The following is a 12,385-nucleotide window of genomic DNA, read 5'->3' on the forward strand; positions in this document are numbered from 1 at the left end:
TTTAAAAAAAAAAAAATGCCTATTAAGATTCTTTGCCTGTTTTTAAAATGGCTTATCTTTCTTCACTGAGTTGTATGAATTTGCCATTTTGGATATTAACTCCTTACAAGACACAGCCACAGAATGTACTTACTCAAAGAAGAAAGCCACACCACCTCTGGGCAATGCCCTCTTATAGCAATGCCATCATACATGTGGTTAGAGAGAAAGACATCGGATGGCTATGTGACTGTAAATGGTTGAAAATAATTTTTATGTCCTGATGTCTTAATTTAGTTGATTGTTTCTTCTGCTATGCAGAAATGCACACTGACGTGGTCTTGTGTGTTTTATTTTACTTTTGTTGCTGTTATGTGAATTTCAAATCAAATAAAGTCATTGCCAGGCCAAGGTCAAGAAGCTCCCCACCCTAACAACATTTTCTTCTAGGGTCTTATTTATTTTAGATCTTATATTTAATTCTTTAATATATCTTTGTTTTTGTATAGTGTATGTATTTTAAAATTATACAGGCTGCTGGTCTAGTCCCCAAGCACATTCTACCAAGTTATTCTTTTATTACCACATTCTAGTAATCATATTAAATATATGGCAAAATAAAAATTGCCACCTGAGTCACTGAAAGCTGATACGGCTCATCTTTATTGCCAACTAGATTTAGAAGCACCTAGGAAACACTGCCCCACCCCTCAACCCCTGGAAATGCCCCTCAAGGTGTTTCCAGAGAAGTCTGATGACTATGGGTGGGCCCAATCCATTGGTTGTGGTCCCAGACGGAAGGAACAGGGAAGCCGGAGGAAGGATGAGTGCCCACATTCACTGCTCTGACTTCCCACCACGAGCCTCTGCCTTAAAGCTGCGAGCCCCAGCCAATCTTCCTGTTTTAAGTTGTACTTATCAGGTTTTTTTTTTTTTTTTCTTGTCACAACAAGTTGACTAACTAGTAGAGAAATTTGGCGGTGGTGGTGGTGGGGCAGCACTGTGATAAACCTGATTTTGTGGCTTGTAAGCTGTTCAAACTGGGTGGTGTTGTCGGGGGTTGGGGTGGGGGAAGGGAGGAGGTGTGTATGGCTGTGCTTTGGAAGCAATTGGATAGGTAAACCCTACAGGGCCATAAGCAAAGCTTAATGAGCCCTTCTGAGAAAAATGTGGACAGGGCGGGCCCGACTCATGAGGTTGTAGGAAGAAGCAAGAATTCTATTGGGAACCAGACTTGAGGATATTAGTGTTATAATCTGGCAAGGAATCTGGCTGCTCTGTTCCCATGTCCTGAAAATTTGAAAGAGCCTGGCATTCAAGAACAGTGGACTAAATTGTTCTGTGGAGGAAATTTCAAGACAGCAAAGCATGGAGGCTGCGGTGTGATTATGTCTTAATGCACGTATCCATATTTCCAGCCAGAAAGGGCAGAAAGTTCAGCAGACAGAACTTACAAATACTAAAGAGATGAGCACATTTAAGAAACATATGCTTTGCCTTGAGTCTATGGGAAAGGATCCCCTTAGGCAAGACCCCATCACCCAAGGTTGGAATTTGTAGCATTCATTTGGAAGGAGAAAGCTTGAGTTAAGAATGTTGTTGAAAGGGTCCTCTGCTGGAAAGGAACTGCCTTGAAAGGGGTTTCCCATGAGCAGCCACCAACATACACAGAGGCTACTACAGCTAAGGCAGAGGGGAGCTAGGGCATCCCTGAGACGGCTGCAGAATGTAGCAGTATGGTGGCAAATTTGCAGGCATAAAAAAATGCAAGAATTCTTGGGTAACTAAGTCTTATACCAAGGTCCGAAAAGGTGGCTGTGGCCAACAGTGTTTGGCAGGACTGGCTTCTTTACCAAGAAGCTCTGAGAGGCTGCTGCCCAGGGTGTGAAGGCAAAGTCTAAATTTCAATAAGGATACCAGGATGGTGGCCATCTGTTGAGGATGTCAGTAGGCTTTATGTGGAACAAGCTAAAAGGTGAGTGTACGTGTGCTGGCTGCAGTTTGCAGTACTGGAGAAATCAAAACGTATGGATCCCAGATGGATGGCACTGCAAACCCTGGACACCAGGCACAGAGATGTAGGGTTTCCTCATTTTCTTTCCTTCGTATTTTGGTTTTGTTTGATCGGTCTTTCCTTGTTATCCCCCCATTCCTCCCTTTTAGAATGGGAATATTTCCTCTATGTCATTGTATATTGGAGGTATATAACATGGACTTTTGGTTTTAGAGAGGCTAATGGTTAGAAGATTGCCTTAAGTCTCAGAAGATTTTGTACTTCTGCTTTCGAACAAAGCTAGAATTGTCAACATTTAGTGGCTAGATTCTTGAGGCAAACTAAGCATTTTGCATTGTGAGATGCCCATGAGCCTTTTCCGGGGACAGAGGTAGAGTGTTATGGATTAAAGTATGGCTGAGTATCAAGTTGGGTTGTCAAAGTTTGGACTTGTGATGGGTCACTGGTGAATGGATTAGGAGTCACCTACGACAGACACCTCTGAGCATGTCTGTGAAGGTGTTTCCAGGTGACTTAGTTGAGGAAGTAAGCCGCACTGTGTATATGTGTCGTAGCATGGACGTGGGCTCTTTTAGGAATCACAATTCACCCTCTCTTTTAAGAATGTGTGCACATATGTGTTCATGCATGGGCAGATACATGTGTGTATGCAGGCTGGCAAACAACCTCAAATGTTAAACTTATTAGGACAATCACCCCCTTTGATCCAAGGACTATCATTTGCCTGAAGCTCATCAACTAGGCTAGACTGATTGGCTAGCCATCCCCAGGGACACTCTTGTCATGTGGCAGCCATGATGGCTCATGAGCAAGCAGGGACATTGTAACTAGTGCTCAGCCTTAACCAGCAGATACTGATAATGAAGCCATTGGATTTTCAGAGCAGGGACAGAGGGCAGAAGGAAAGAGAGCATTGATCTATGAGGGGAAGCAGTTAATGGCTAGGTTAAGGAAACTCTAGCCAGCATGCTATACATGAACAAAGAGAAGAAAATTTCCCATGATTTAGTAGTTAAAAAAAAAATCGGAAAATGAAATAAGCTTAAAAAGATGTTTCAATTAAATTCTAAATATTATACAACAAGGCAACTGAAGGAGAACCCCCAAAGGCAATTTGTGATTCCTATTAGTTTTTCTCTCTCTCTCTTTTTTTTTTTTTTTGATAATAAGGGTTATTGATAAGCAGCCAACTATCAGATGCATGGACTAAGTCAAAATTTAGTGTAAAGAGGGAAAAATTGTTACCATTAGCAAAAAGAAGACAGGCACGGTGGTGCACATCTGTAATCCTAGCACTCAGGGAGACAGAGGCAGGCCAGCCTGGTCTACAAAGCAAGTCCAGGACAGCTAAGGGTACACAGAGAAACCTTTCGTGAAAAATAAAAAATAAAAAACCAACCCAAACCAAATAAACAGAAACCCAAAGCAAAACAAAACAAAATACAGGTGAGGTTACTCAGGGATATAATAAGACCAAATTTCTAGACATTTCCTTAAAACTATCTGAATCACAAAACCTTTGCTTGGTCATTTATTCCTCAGACTCTTTTCTGGTGATAATGAGAGAAGAAGGCCAGGCATAGTGATTAACTATCCTTTCAGCCCATGAAAAATCTGATGAGTTCTTTTATTTGATAAAGAGCTGGTAGATGGACACAGTGGCACACGCCTCTAAAGTCACAACATGCCGGAGGTTCAGGCAGGAAGACTGTGGGCAGCCTGCGTTAGCTAATGATACCCTGTGTGCAGAAAACAACAAAAATCTAGCTACTTTCCATCTCTCTAGCCATCTACCTGTTCAACCAACAAAACAAAACAAATCAGAAAAAGGAAAGAGATGAAAGAGTTGTTGGGGCTGGAGAGACAGCTCAGAGGTTAAGAGAACTGGCTGCTCTTCCAGACGGTCCTGAGTTCAATTCCCAGCAACCACATGGTGGCTCATAACTATCTATAATGAGATCTGGTGCCATCTTCTGCCGTGCAGGTGAGCATGCAGGCAGAACACTGTAGACATAATAAATAAATAAATAAATAAATAAATAGAGTTGCCTTCGGGTATAGATAGCACAGAGTTTTCAGTTTCTACCCACCCACTGGGCAATGAGCACAAGAGTTGTGCTCGCTAGTTTATGCCAACATGACACAAGTTATAGTCATTTGATAAGAGAGAACCTCAATTGACAAAATGCCTTCATAGACTTAGGCTGTAGGCAAGCCTGTAGAGCATTTTCTTAATTAGCAATTGATATGGACCGATCCAGCTTATTGTGAGCAGCTCCACCCTGGTCTGCTGGTCCAGGTTTCTATATCAGAACAGGCTGAGCAAGCTACGAGGAGCAAGCGAGTAAGCAGCATCCCTCCATCGCCTCTGCATTAGCTGTTGCCTCCAGGTTCCCGCCCTGTTCCAGTTCCTGCACTGACTTCCTCCACTAATGAACTGTGATGCGGAACTGTAAACAAAGCAGATCCTTTCCTAACCAGTTTGCTTTTGGTCATGGTATTTCGTCACAAAAATAGAAACACTAACTGGGACAAAAACACAAAGCTGGGGCTAGTGGGCAAATGACGTCAAGTCTAGATTTCCTAATTGTAGCTCCTGACACCCTTTCTCATGGGCGGTGCCTTTAAGACAGGGTTTCAGGGAGAATAAAAGATGGCAGAGGAATGTTTACCACAGTAAAAAGGCCTTTCAGTAGCCTAGCTGTTTTTTGAGGCTTTAGGTAAATAAAAAGTAATTTATAAATGAGGAAAATGTAGAAGAAAGAGCCTTTTTGAATTTCCTGAAACTAAATACCCCATGTCAAAGTCTAGATGCATGAGCAAAGCACATGTATGCACAGGCTGGAAATGCTATCACAAGTCCTCTTATTTTGTATAATTAGTATGTGCTAATAACAAAGACCCCAAACAAAAGTCTAAATGTTAACATATGGGGACGCGAAGCTGGGAGCAACAGGTTTCCTGGGCCTACATGACAGATTCTGACTTTAAGTGTTTCTCATCAGTGGGAAAAGTGACATCTTGAGCAGATCATTTCATTAGTCTACTCTGGCGGCTGCTCAGCCTCTGGGCATTTTGTGTAAGGGCTTATCTCATTAGGGACCAAATGTGCTGCAACGTGCTAATAGCAGGGGACAGGATGTTAAGGCCGGTTACAGTGACTGTAGCTTGAAGCAGTAGATGGACCACAAACTTGACCCTGACTGATTGTAACTTGGAGTTGGGCCAAGGAAGCCAATAACCAGGAGAACGGGTTAGACTCGGGTCAGGAAGCATTGCTGTGTGGATAGGAGTTGAGCAGCTGATCCATGGAGATGTGCAAAAGTCAGCCTCCAAGCTAAAGTGCCACTAAGGCTGTCTGCTTGAGATTGCCGTGCTCTCTGGGAAAAATAATGAAGACTCAGGCATCATAAACGTATCAAGGACTATTTGGAAAGATGGATTGAGTCTGGGGAAGTAGAAGTGGGAATGGGAAAGAAACACTACTCTCCAGTGCTATAGTGTGTGTGTGTGTGTGTGTGTGTGTGTGTGTGTGTGTGTGTGTGTGTGTGTGTAGATGATGGATTATAAATACTTTAACAACTGAGAGCAGAAGTAAAAGATTCTGGACCCAACACAGGTAATTAACATGGGTCATGGGTTTTGGGGAATCTGAACACAGGTCCTCAGGCTTGCACAGTAAGCCCTCTCCCCTCACTCTCCCCACCTGCCTCTCTCTTGATAAGATCTCATGTAGCTAGAGGTGGTTTCAAACTAGGCATGACCTTGAGCTTTGATCCTGTTGTTTCTTGAGTGCTAGATTCTAGCTGGGTACTGCCATGCACAGTGTATTGGTGCAACAGTCAGACTGCAATGTAAGCATCCTAGCACTCTAGCATTCTAGCAACTGAACCACGCCCCCCAGCCCCATGCCAGATCCGATGAAATATGTTATTCCTGATGTTTCTAATTTAAATCAGCATTTGCAATTCAAGCTCTTAATTCCTTTGTAGGCCAAGGCACAGCCAACCCCATATCACCGAGGCTTAGACAAAATTCACTTTTAACACATCCTTTTTTCCAGAGGGGGGGAATGTAAATTTAAATAAGTGGAATCACTACTGATTGAATGTAAGTAGAAAACAGAATATTTTACTTAAAGTGACTGATGATTAGTGATACAGACACACTGTGTGCAGAGGGCAATAAGCAACACTCATCAATGGCTTCTACACATTAGTTAAGCTTACGTGGGCTTCTCGAGACTGCTGAGAAAAGTCCTTTCTAAGAGCAATGTTTAAGTCAGCTAGCTTTCTACCAAGGAGCTGGGGAGAACAGAGAAATTAAAGCATTTTCTTGTTCCTTTTCTCTGCATTTGCTCCCACTCCTTTTTAGCATAATAGCCCTTAAAACTAGACATGGTTTGATGAATATAGCTGAGGGCACCTCCGCTGGCACCTAGCACAGCAGATCTGCTCCATATTTGGTACAAAGAGACTAAAGAGAAACAGCTAAAGCACCATTTTGAGATAGATTAGAGAAACCTGACTGGTGGGTACCCATCATCCAAGGGAAACCGTTTTGTGAGCTCTTCCTAGTGCTAGGCAGACAACTCACTCTAGGTCACTGGGTCTCAACTTTCCTAATGCTGAGACCCTTTGATACAATTTCTCATGTTGGGGGGGGGTTCCCCCCAACCATAAAATTATTTTCGTTGCTTCTTCATAACAGTAAGTTTTGCTGCTGTTCTGAACCATAATGCAAACATCTCATATGAAGGTTATCTGATATACTATTCCCAAAGGGGCTGCGACCTCTGCTCTGGGCAAATGCACAGGGTATCCTTAAAGCCCAAAGGCCAACAGGAAAGCATGGATTCTGAAAGTGATGCCAAACACACAACAGATAATGCTTAACATCCAGAAGCTGCCCAGTATCCCCAGGGGAGTAAAGCAACTACCCTTTGCACAGTCAGGGTCACTTCATGCTGTGACGTGCCTTTCTTTTCTGTCTAGATATGCACCCTTCATTATTCAAGTCTAATCTGCAATAGTTATATGGTTATTCCAAAAAGCAAAGCTAAATCCCACAGCACATAGCGAATTAACCGGAAACAGCCAGTCCTGAATGGAAGGAACTTGACAAAGCTATGGAAATCTCAGAACTTTGCCATGACAGATTTGCAGCCATTGTTGACCATTCTGGCACCACCAAGACACTGATCTATAAGAAACATGCCAACGAGAAGCATCACCTCTACGGCCTCCCAGGCCCAGGTCCTGTACTTGGGGTCGTGGGTCAGTCGCCACATGTACATGTACGTCTCGATGACCTCTGGCCGTAAGATGTAGTACTTTTCATTCTGCCTTGTGGCAATGGCTTCCACACCACCATCAAATCGGAAAGCCTCTGGTCCCAGCTTCATGACTAAAAAAAGCACACGCAATCGGTTAACAAGGGGCTACACCTCCTGAACAAGGCTACGCCCCTGACAAAGTTAGGAAGTACTTAACAGTCCTGGAACGGTCGCCAGAGTGACCCTTCTACTGGCTTAGTTATATACACCATACAATAAACAACACTCAATATACTTCTGAATTTGCAGTCATCTAAAAGAATCCATTTTTAGCAAATGACAATTCCTTTTTTTTTTCCTTCTTTCCCCAAGTGGACTCTGATTTCCTGAACACCCACCAAGGGTTCATAAGGTACCGTGGCCATTTGCCACGTAGCTGGAAGCTCAGTGGTTGAGAACTCTCTTAGTATGTCACAAAAGGCCAGTTATTTAATCTTTGCCTTTAAATGCCCATTTTATAGGTAGGAAGCCAGACATAATCTCCTTAGGGGGCTTTGATGAAAGAGACCCCAAAGAGACCTTTCCTCAGTATTACTGAAGTAAATCAAAGGTCAGTAAGTAAGGCTGGCTTGAACATGTATGGCCTACACTTTTTGTTACTTGACACACTAACACGTACATTTTTGCATAGAAGCTGTGACGTTTAAGTAAAGGCATAAATTCCTTTTAAGATATTAATATTGTCAAATTTCCCAGCAGTTTTCTTTTCCCTCCCGCCTCCTCTTTCTCCTTCTGGATGACAGCTATGGTGAAGCCCTTCCCTGGGTGAGATCAAAGCTTGAGGGAAGAGCACCCTGCACTCACAGGTGCGGTTGTAAGATTCGTGACAGGTGCGAGTGATTTCCGCTCCCAGTTCTAGATAATGTTGGGCCAGGGCTTCTGGAGCTCCGTCTGCCCCGAGTGCAAACATGCCCCCTGCGAAGCAGGTCAGGTGGCCCATCTTGTGTTCCAGGAGGCCCCCTTTCCACTCTGCGATGTACGTTAGTCCCCCGCTGGACCTGCGGATCAGGTGGGTCTCAATGGCCTGAAAAGAAGACATTCTCAGTAGCCTGTAATTTTTTTCTCAAATCCATAATTAATTTGATATTATTGTAGAGTCACTTATTTCCCTTTCTTTCTTATTTTTTCTTTGAGATATAGTTTAGCTATAGATCACAGATTGCCTTGGATTCACAGTGCAGAGTAGGTTGGCATCTCACACCAATTCTCCTGCCTCAGCTTCCTGAGCACTGGGATTATAGGCATGTGCCAACAACACTCTGCACTTTATACTATAATTAAACACACATGTGTGCGTGCGCGCACGCGCACACACACACACACACACACACACACACACACACACTTAAAACATTACTTGCAATTTGAGTTTGTTGTTACTAGTCTAACTCAATCTGAGATGTTACTGCCTTCTGTATTCTATCCTCTACTGGAAGCCTCACTTATTCATCTGGTTAGAATTTTCTCTACTGGCCCAGCCCCGTTGGCTTTGTTTGGCTCTGTGACCAAACACTTGCTGTTCTCATTCTGAAATGCCATTCCCTTCTCAAAGATGGGACTTGGATGCCATGTCTGACTTGAGTCAGTACAGAGCCCAGGTCCTGCTGTAGAACAGAATACGCTAGGGTCTAAGATCTAGGACGGTGCCGTTACTGTTGTCTCCTCTTAGGCTTGAACAGCAAAAGAGAGTGGCAAAGACGGCTGGAGGTGGGTTATATGCATTCAAATTATAGCTCTGACACTGTGGAGCAATGCTACAGGCAGTGTGTTTAGTATATCTATAAGTCTTAGTAGACTCCTCGTCCATAAAATGGAAACAGTACGACCTACTGTGAAGACAGCAGCATTTTGTTTAAAAGAAGTCAGTACAGAAACCAGCCCTGGGAAGCCAATTATTTACATCTCGTATGAGGTGATAAGAAAGTGAATGGAGGGCTTGGGGAGATGGCTCTGTGAGCAAAGAATGGAAAAGAGACGGGAATGCTGGTGCTCGGTGTAATCTCAGTGTTGGGGAGGAGGAAGGCAGAGGCCTGGGCCTTGCTGGCCAGCCAGTGTAGGTCATCAGTGAGCACCAGGGCAACGAGAGACCACGCCACACACAGAAAAACAAGGAGGAAGGCTTCTGCAGAATGACCCGAGTTGACCTCTGGCCGCATGCGCACACGTGCACCTACACATCCACAGAGAAACTCAATCCAGCTCTTTCCCCCGTCTGTTCTATGAAGAAACACATTACTATACGGTAAAAATTTAAAACAAATGAAGCTATTTAAATCTAGAATAAAAATAATATTTAGAAAAATGATTTGTAAGATATGTTTTATTTATGCCGGTAGACTTGAATTATTTTTAAAAAAAATTACTAGGTTAGAAATAAAAGAAGCCTCGTATTTAAAACATCAAAAAGTATAAAGCATGTTTGGAATTACTAATTTTCTTTTCTTTTTTCTGATAGAAGATCAACCCCACACTATGACATAGGAAGAAAAGGGCTCTGGTGGGGTCTGGAGTGGCTGTGTTTGTCAGAAAAAGGAAGGTTTTCAGGAAGCACATTTGGGGAGCCAGAGAGGAATGGCCGAAAACAGACACTCAGGCAGTCGGGACCTTTTCCACCTTTATCAGGGACAAACAAATAAAAGCAAGACGGTGAGTAATAAACGAACACCGCTGTGCTCATTAACTGTGGTTAAGCTAATTTTATTGATGGTTTAGTTATTACATTAATATTTCATTCATTCATTTAGTGCAACCGAACATCTTAGCTGTTTACACTTCTAATAACACAAATTGCAATAAAGTCCTTCAAGCGGATACTTGTTCATCATCCACGAAATTATTCTTTCTATATGGCAAGAGTAATGGCTTTTAAGCACACATTAGAGAAACATTATAACCCTGCCATGGAGAGTGAATGAACTACTATATTATTTTCACATGATCCTGGCCGACTTGCCGCCTCCTGAAATAAACAGTGATGAAGCTCTGCGCCCAAAGCAATGGTTTTGTGTGGAAATGGAAAAATGTAAATATACCCTAATATGACTCAAATAAATACTCTTTGGTGTCAAATCTGCAGGGATTTGATTGGGGGTGACGGAAGAGCATGGTACACTCTGTGGCTTAATTCTTCCATACTCGCATCCGTTTGAGGAAGGCTTGGAGCTCTTCAGTGGTAAATCACCTGCCCACGTGTCTTGCCTCACTGTAAGTTCTTAGTGTGGTGTTTGGGGAGAGCCATCACAACCAGAGCCTATGTCAAAGTATTGCATCGTCAAAGGGCACTGCAAGAAATCCTGTCTGCATCCTCCTAAAGCTAAAACTAAGCGGGAATATCCCCAGCGCCTCAATAGCTCAGAATAACAGTAACTCACACCACCCTTTTCCTGATAAAGGCAGTTTTTATTTTATTCTATTTTTTATTTGTTAAGTTTTTCAGGCTGGTCTTGAACTTCTGGAGTCAACTGAGCCTTATGCCTCAGGTGTGTACCACTGCTCCTGAATTGTAATAATCTTAAAAAAATGTTTTTATTTATACTTTGAAATTTCATACATGCATGCACTGTATTTTGATCATGGTCAGTCGTCAAGCCCTTCCCCAACTCCTTCCAAACCCTCTCTCTCTTCTCTACCTCATGGCCTCTTAAAAACAAACAAACAAACAAAAAAACCTTTAAAAAACCCACTGAGTCCAATGAGTGCTGCTGCCCTGGGGCACATGGTGTGATGTCATTCAATGGGGGCATGGGCAGCCTCCCCTAGGCTACAACCCTGAAGAGAACTGACCCTCCTTTCCCTAGCAGCCACTAAGTGTAAAAAGCTGCCCAGCCTGGAGTGGAGGGCTTGTGTGTGTCCCTTCCAATCCATGCTGGAATGCTGACTGTCTTGTGCAATAAAAAGTACAACTTTGGTAAAAGAAACTTCCCTGTGGAAGACAATAGTGCTGCTTTCAAACTCAGAACTTCATTTTTTCTTTCTAACTTTCCTCTGCAAGTTGAAAATATACTAGGAATTGAATCTTTTTTTTTTTTTTCTTTACAATTAAGGTAAGAGTCATAGGAAACACTTTGTCTCATTTGTCCTTAATGGATTTTCCTGTCAACTGTTTGTCTAAACAGAATACACTAACAGTTTATGGGTACCATTCTAGAAACTGGGGGAAATACTTCAAACAATATTTCAAAAGGGCTTTTCTTAGAATATCAAGGCCTTAGAGGGCCACTTTAAGATGAAAACAGTTCAAATGTCTGCCAGGATGCTAATTAGAGGATATGTGCAAACTAAATTATATTGAAAAGAATTCTCAAGATTAATACCCAAAACCTCATTGGGAGGAGGAAAACTAACCCTCACAGGAATATTCTCTTGCGCTACCAAATGAGGACGGGACCACAGGGACCACAGCCTAGCTTGCATTTGATGTTCATCACATGCGTAATAAAGGCTGTCCCTTACAGACCTCCTTCTAAGGAATTTCTGATGTGTATTTTTCTCAGTGAAGCCCTTGACTGATCTAGGAAGGAAAACCACAAAATACTCAATCCAGCTAGCAAGGTTGAAGCAAGCTACACTATTTTTCAACAAAGAAATCACAAAGACTTATTAGAGAGGATGACACATTTAGGATACAGACTTAAAATAAGCACTACTGCAAGTTTCTAAGGCCAGGTGTAGTAAACTGTGTCTGAAATCCCAGTACTTAACAGGCAGAAACAAGAGGACCCAGTTTAGTGTCATCCTGGCTACGTAAGGTTCCAGGTCATCCTGGGACAGATGAAATCCTATTTCAACTTTCCATTCCCCAAGGAAAAAAATTTTTTTTCTCTATACATCAATAGCATTGATTATTAAAAAAAAAAATACCCTGAGCATTCAAGAAAAAGGTTAATTTTCTGTGGGACTTAGCTATAATTTTATTAGCTCTCTAGAGATGAGTTCAAATAGCAGGAACATTGGACTGTCAGTGATCTTCAGTAATTTTTTTTAACTAAGTCAATTTTCAGACCATAAATCTAAGATTCCTTCCCCCATAATGTAAAAATGTAGCTATAAGAATAGAA

General features: G+C 42.4%; 1 protein-coding gene across 4 annotated transcripts in view; it reads right to left on the minus strand.

Moving 5' to 3' along the window:
• Man1a1 (mannosidase alpha class 1A member 1) overlaps positions 1–12,385 on the minus strand; it is a 178,943-nt gene that overhangs the window by 2,898 nt on the left and 163,660 nt on the right. For all 4 annotated transcript variants that reach the window (XM_051164419.1, XM_051164420.1, XM_051164421.1 and 1 more), the window contains 2 exons: positions 8,133–8,352; positions 7,227–7,399 (listed from right to left, as the gene is read on the minus strand). In XM_051164419.1, the coding sequence (XP_051020376.1) occupies positions 7,227–7,399; positions 8,133–8,352 (393 nt within the window). The remainder of the gene's footprint in view (positions 1–7,226; positions 7,400–8,132; positions 8,353–12,385) is intronic.

This window comes from Acomys russatus, chromosome 21, assembly GCF_903995435.1.
Source record: "Acomys russatus chromosome 21, mAcoRus1.1, whole genome shotgun sequence".
Classification (NCBI taxonomy): domain Eukaryota; kingdom Metazoa; phylum Chordata; class Mammalia; order Rodentia; family Muridae; genus Acomys; species Acomys russatus.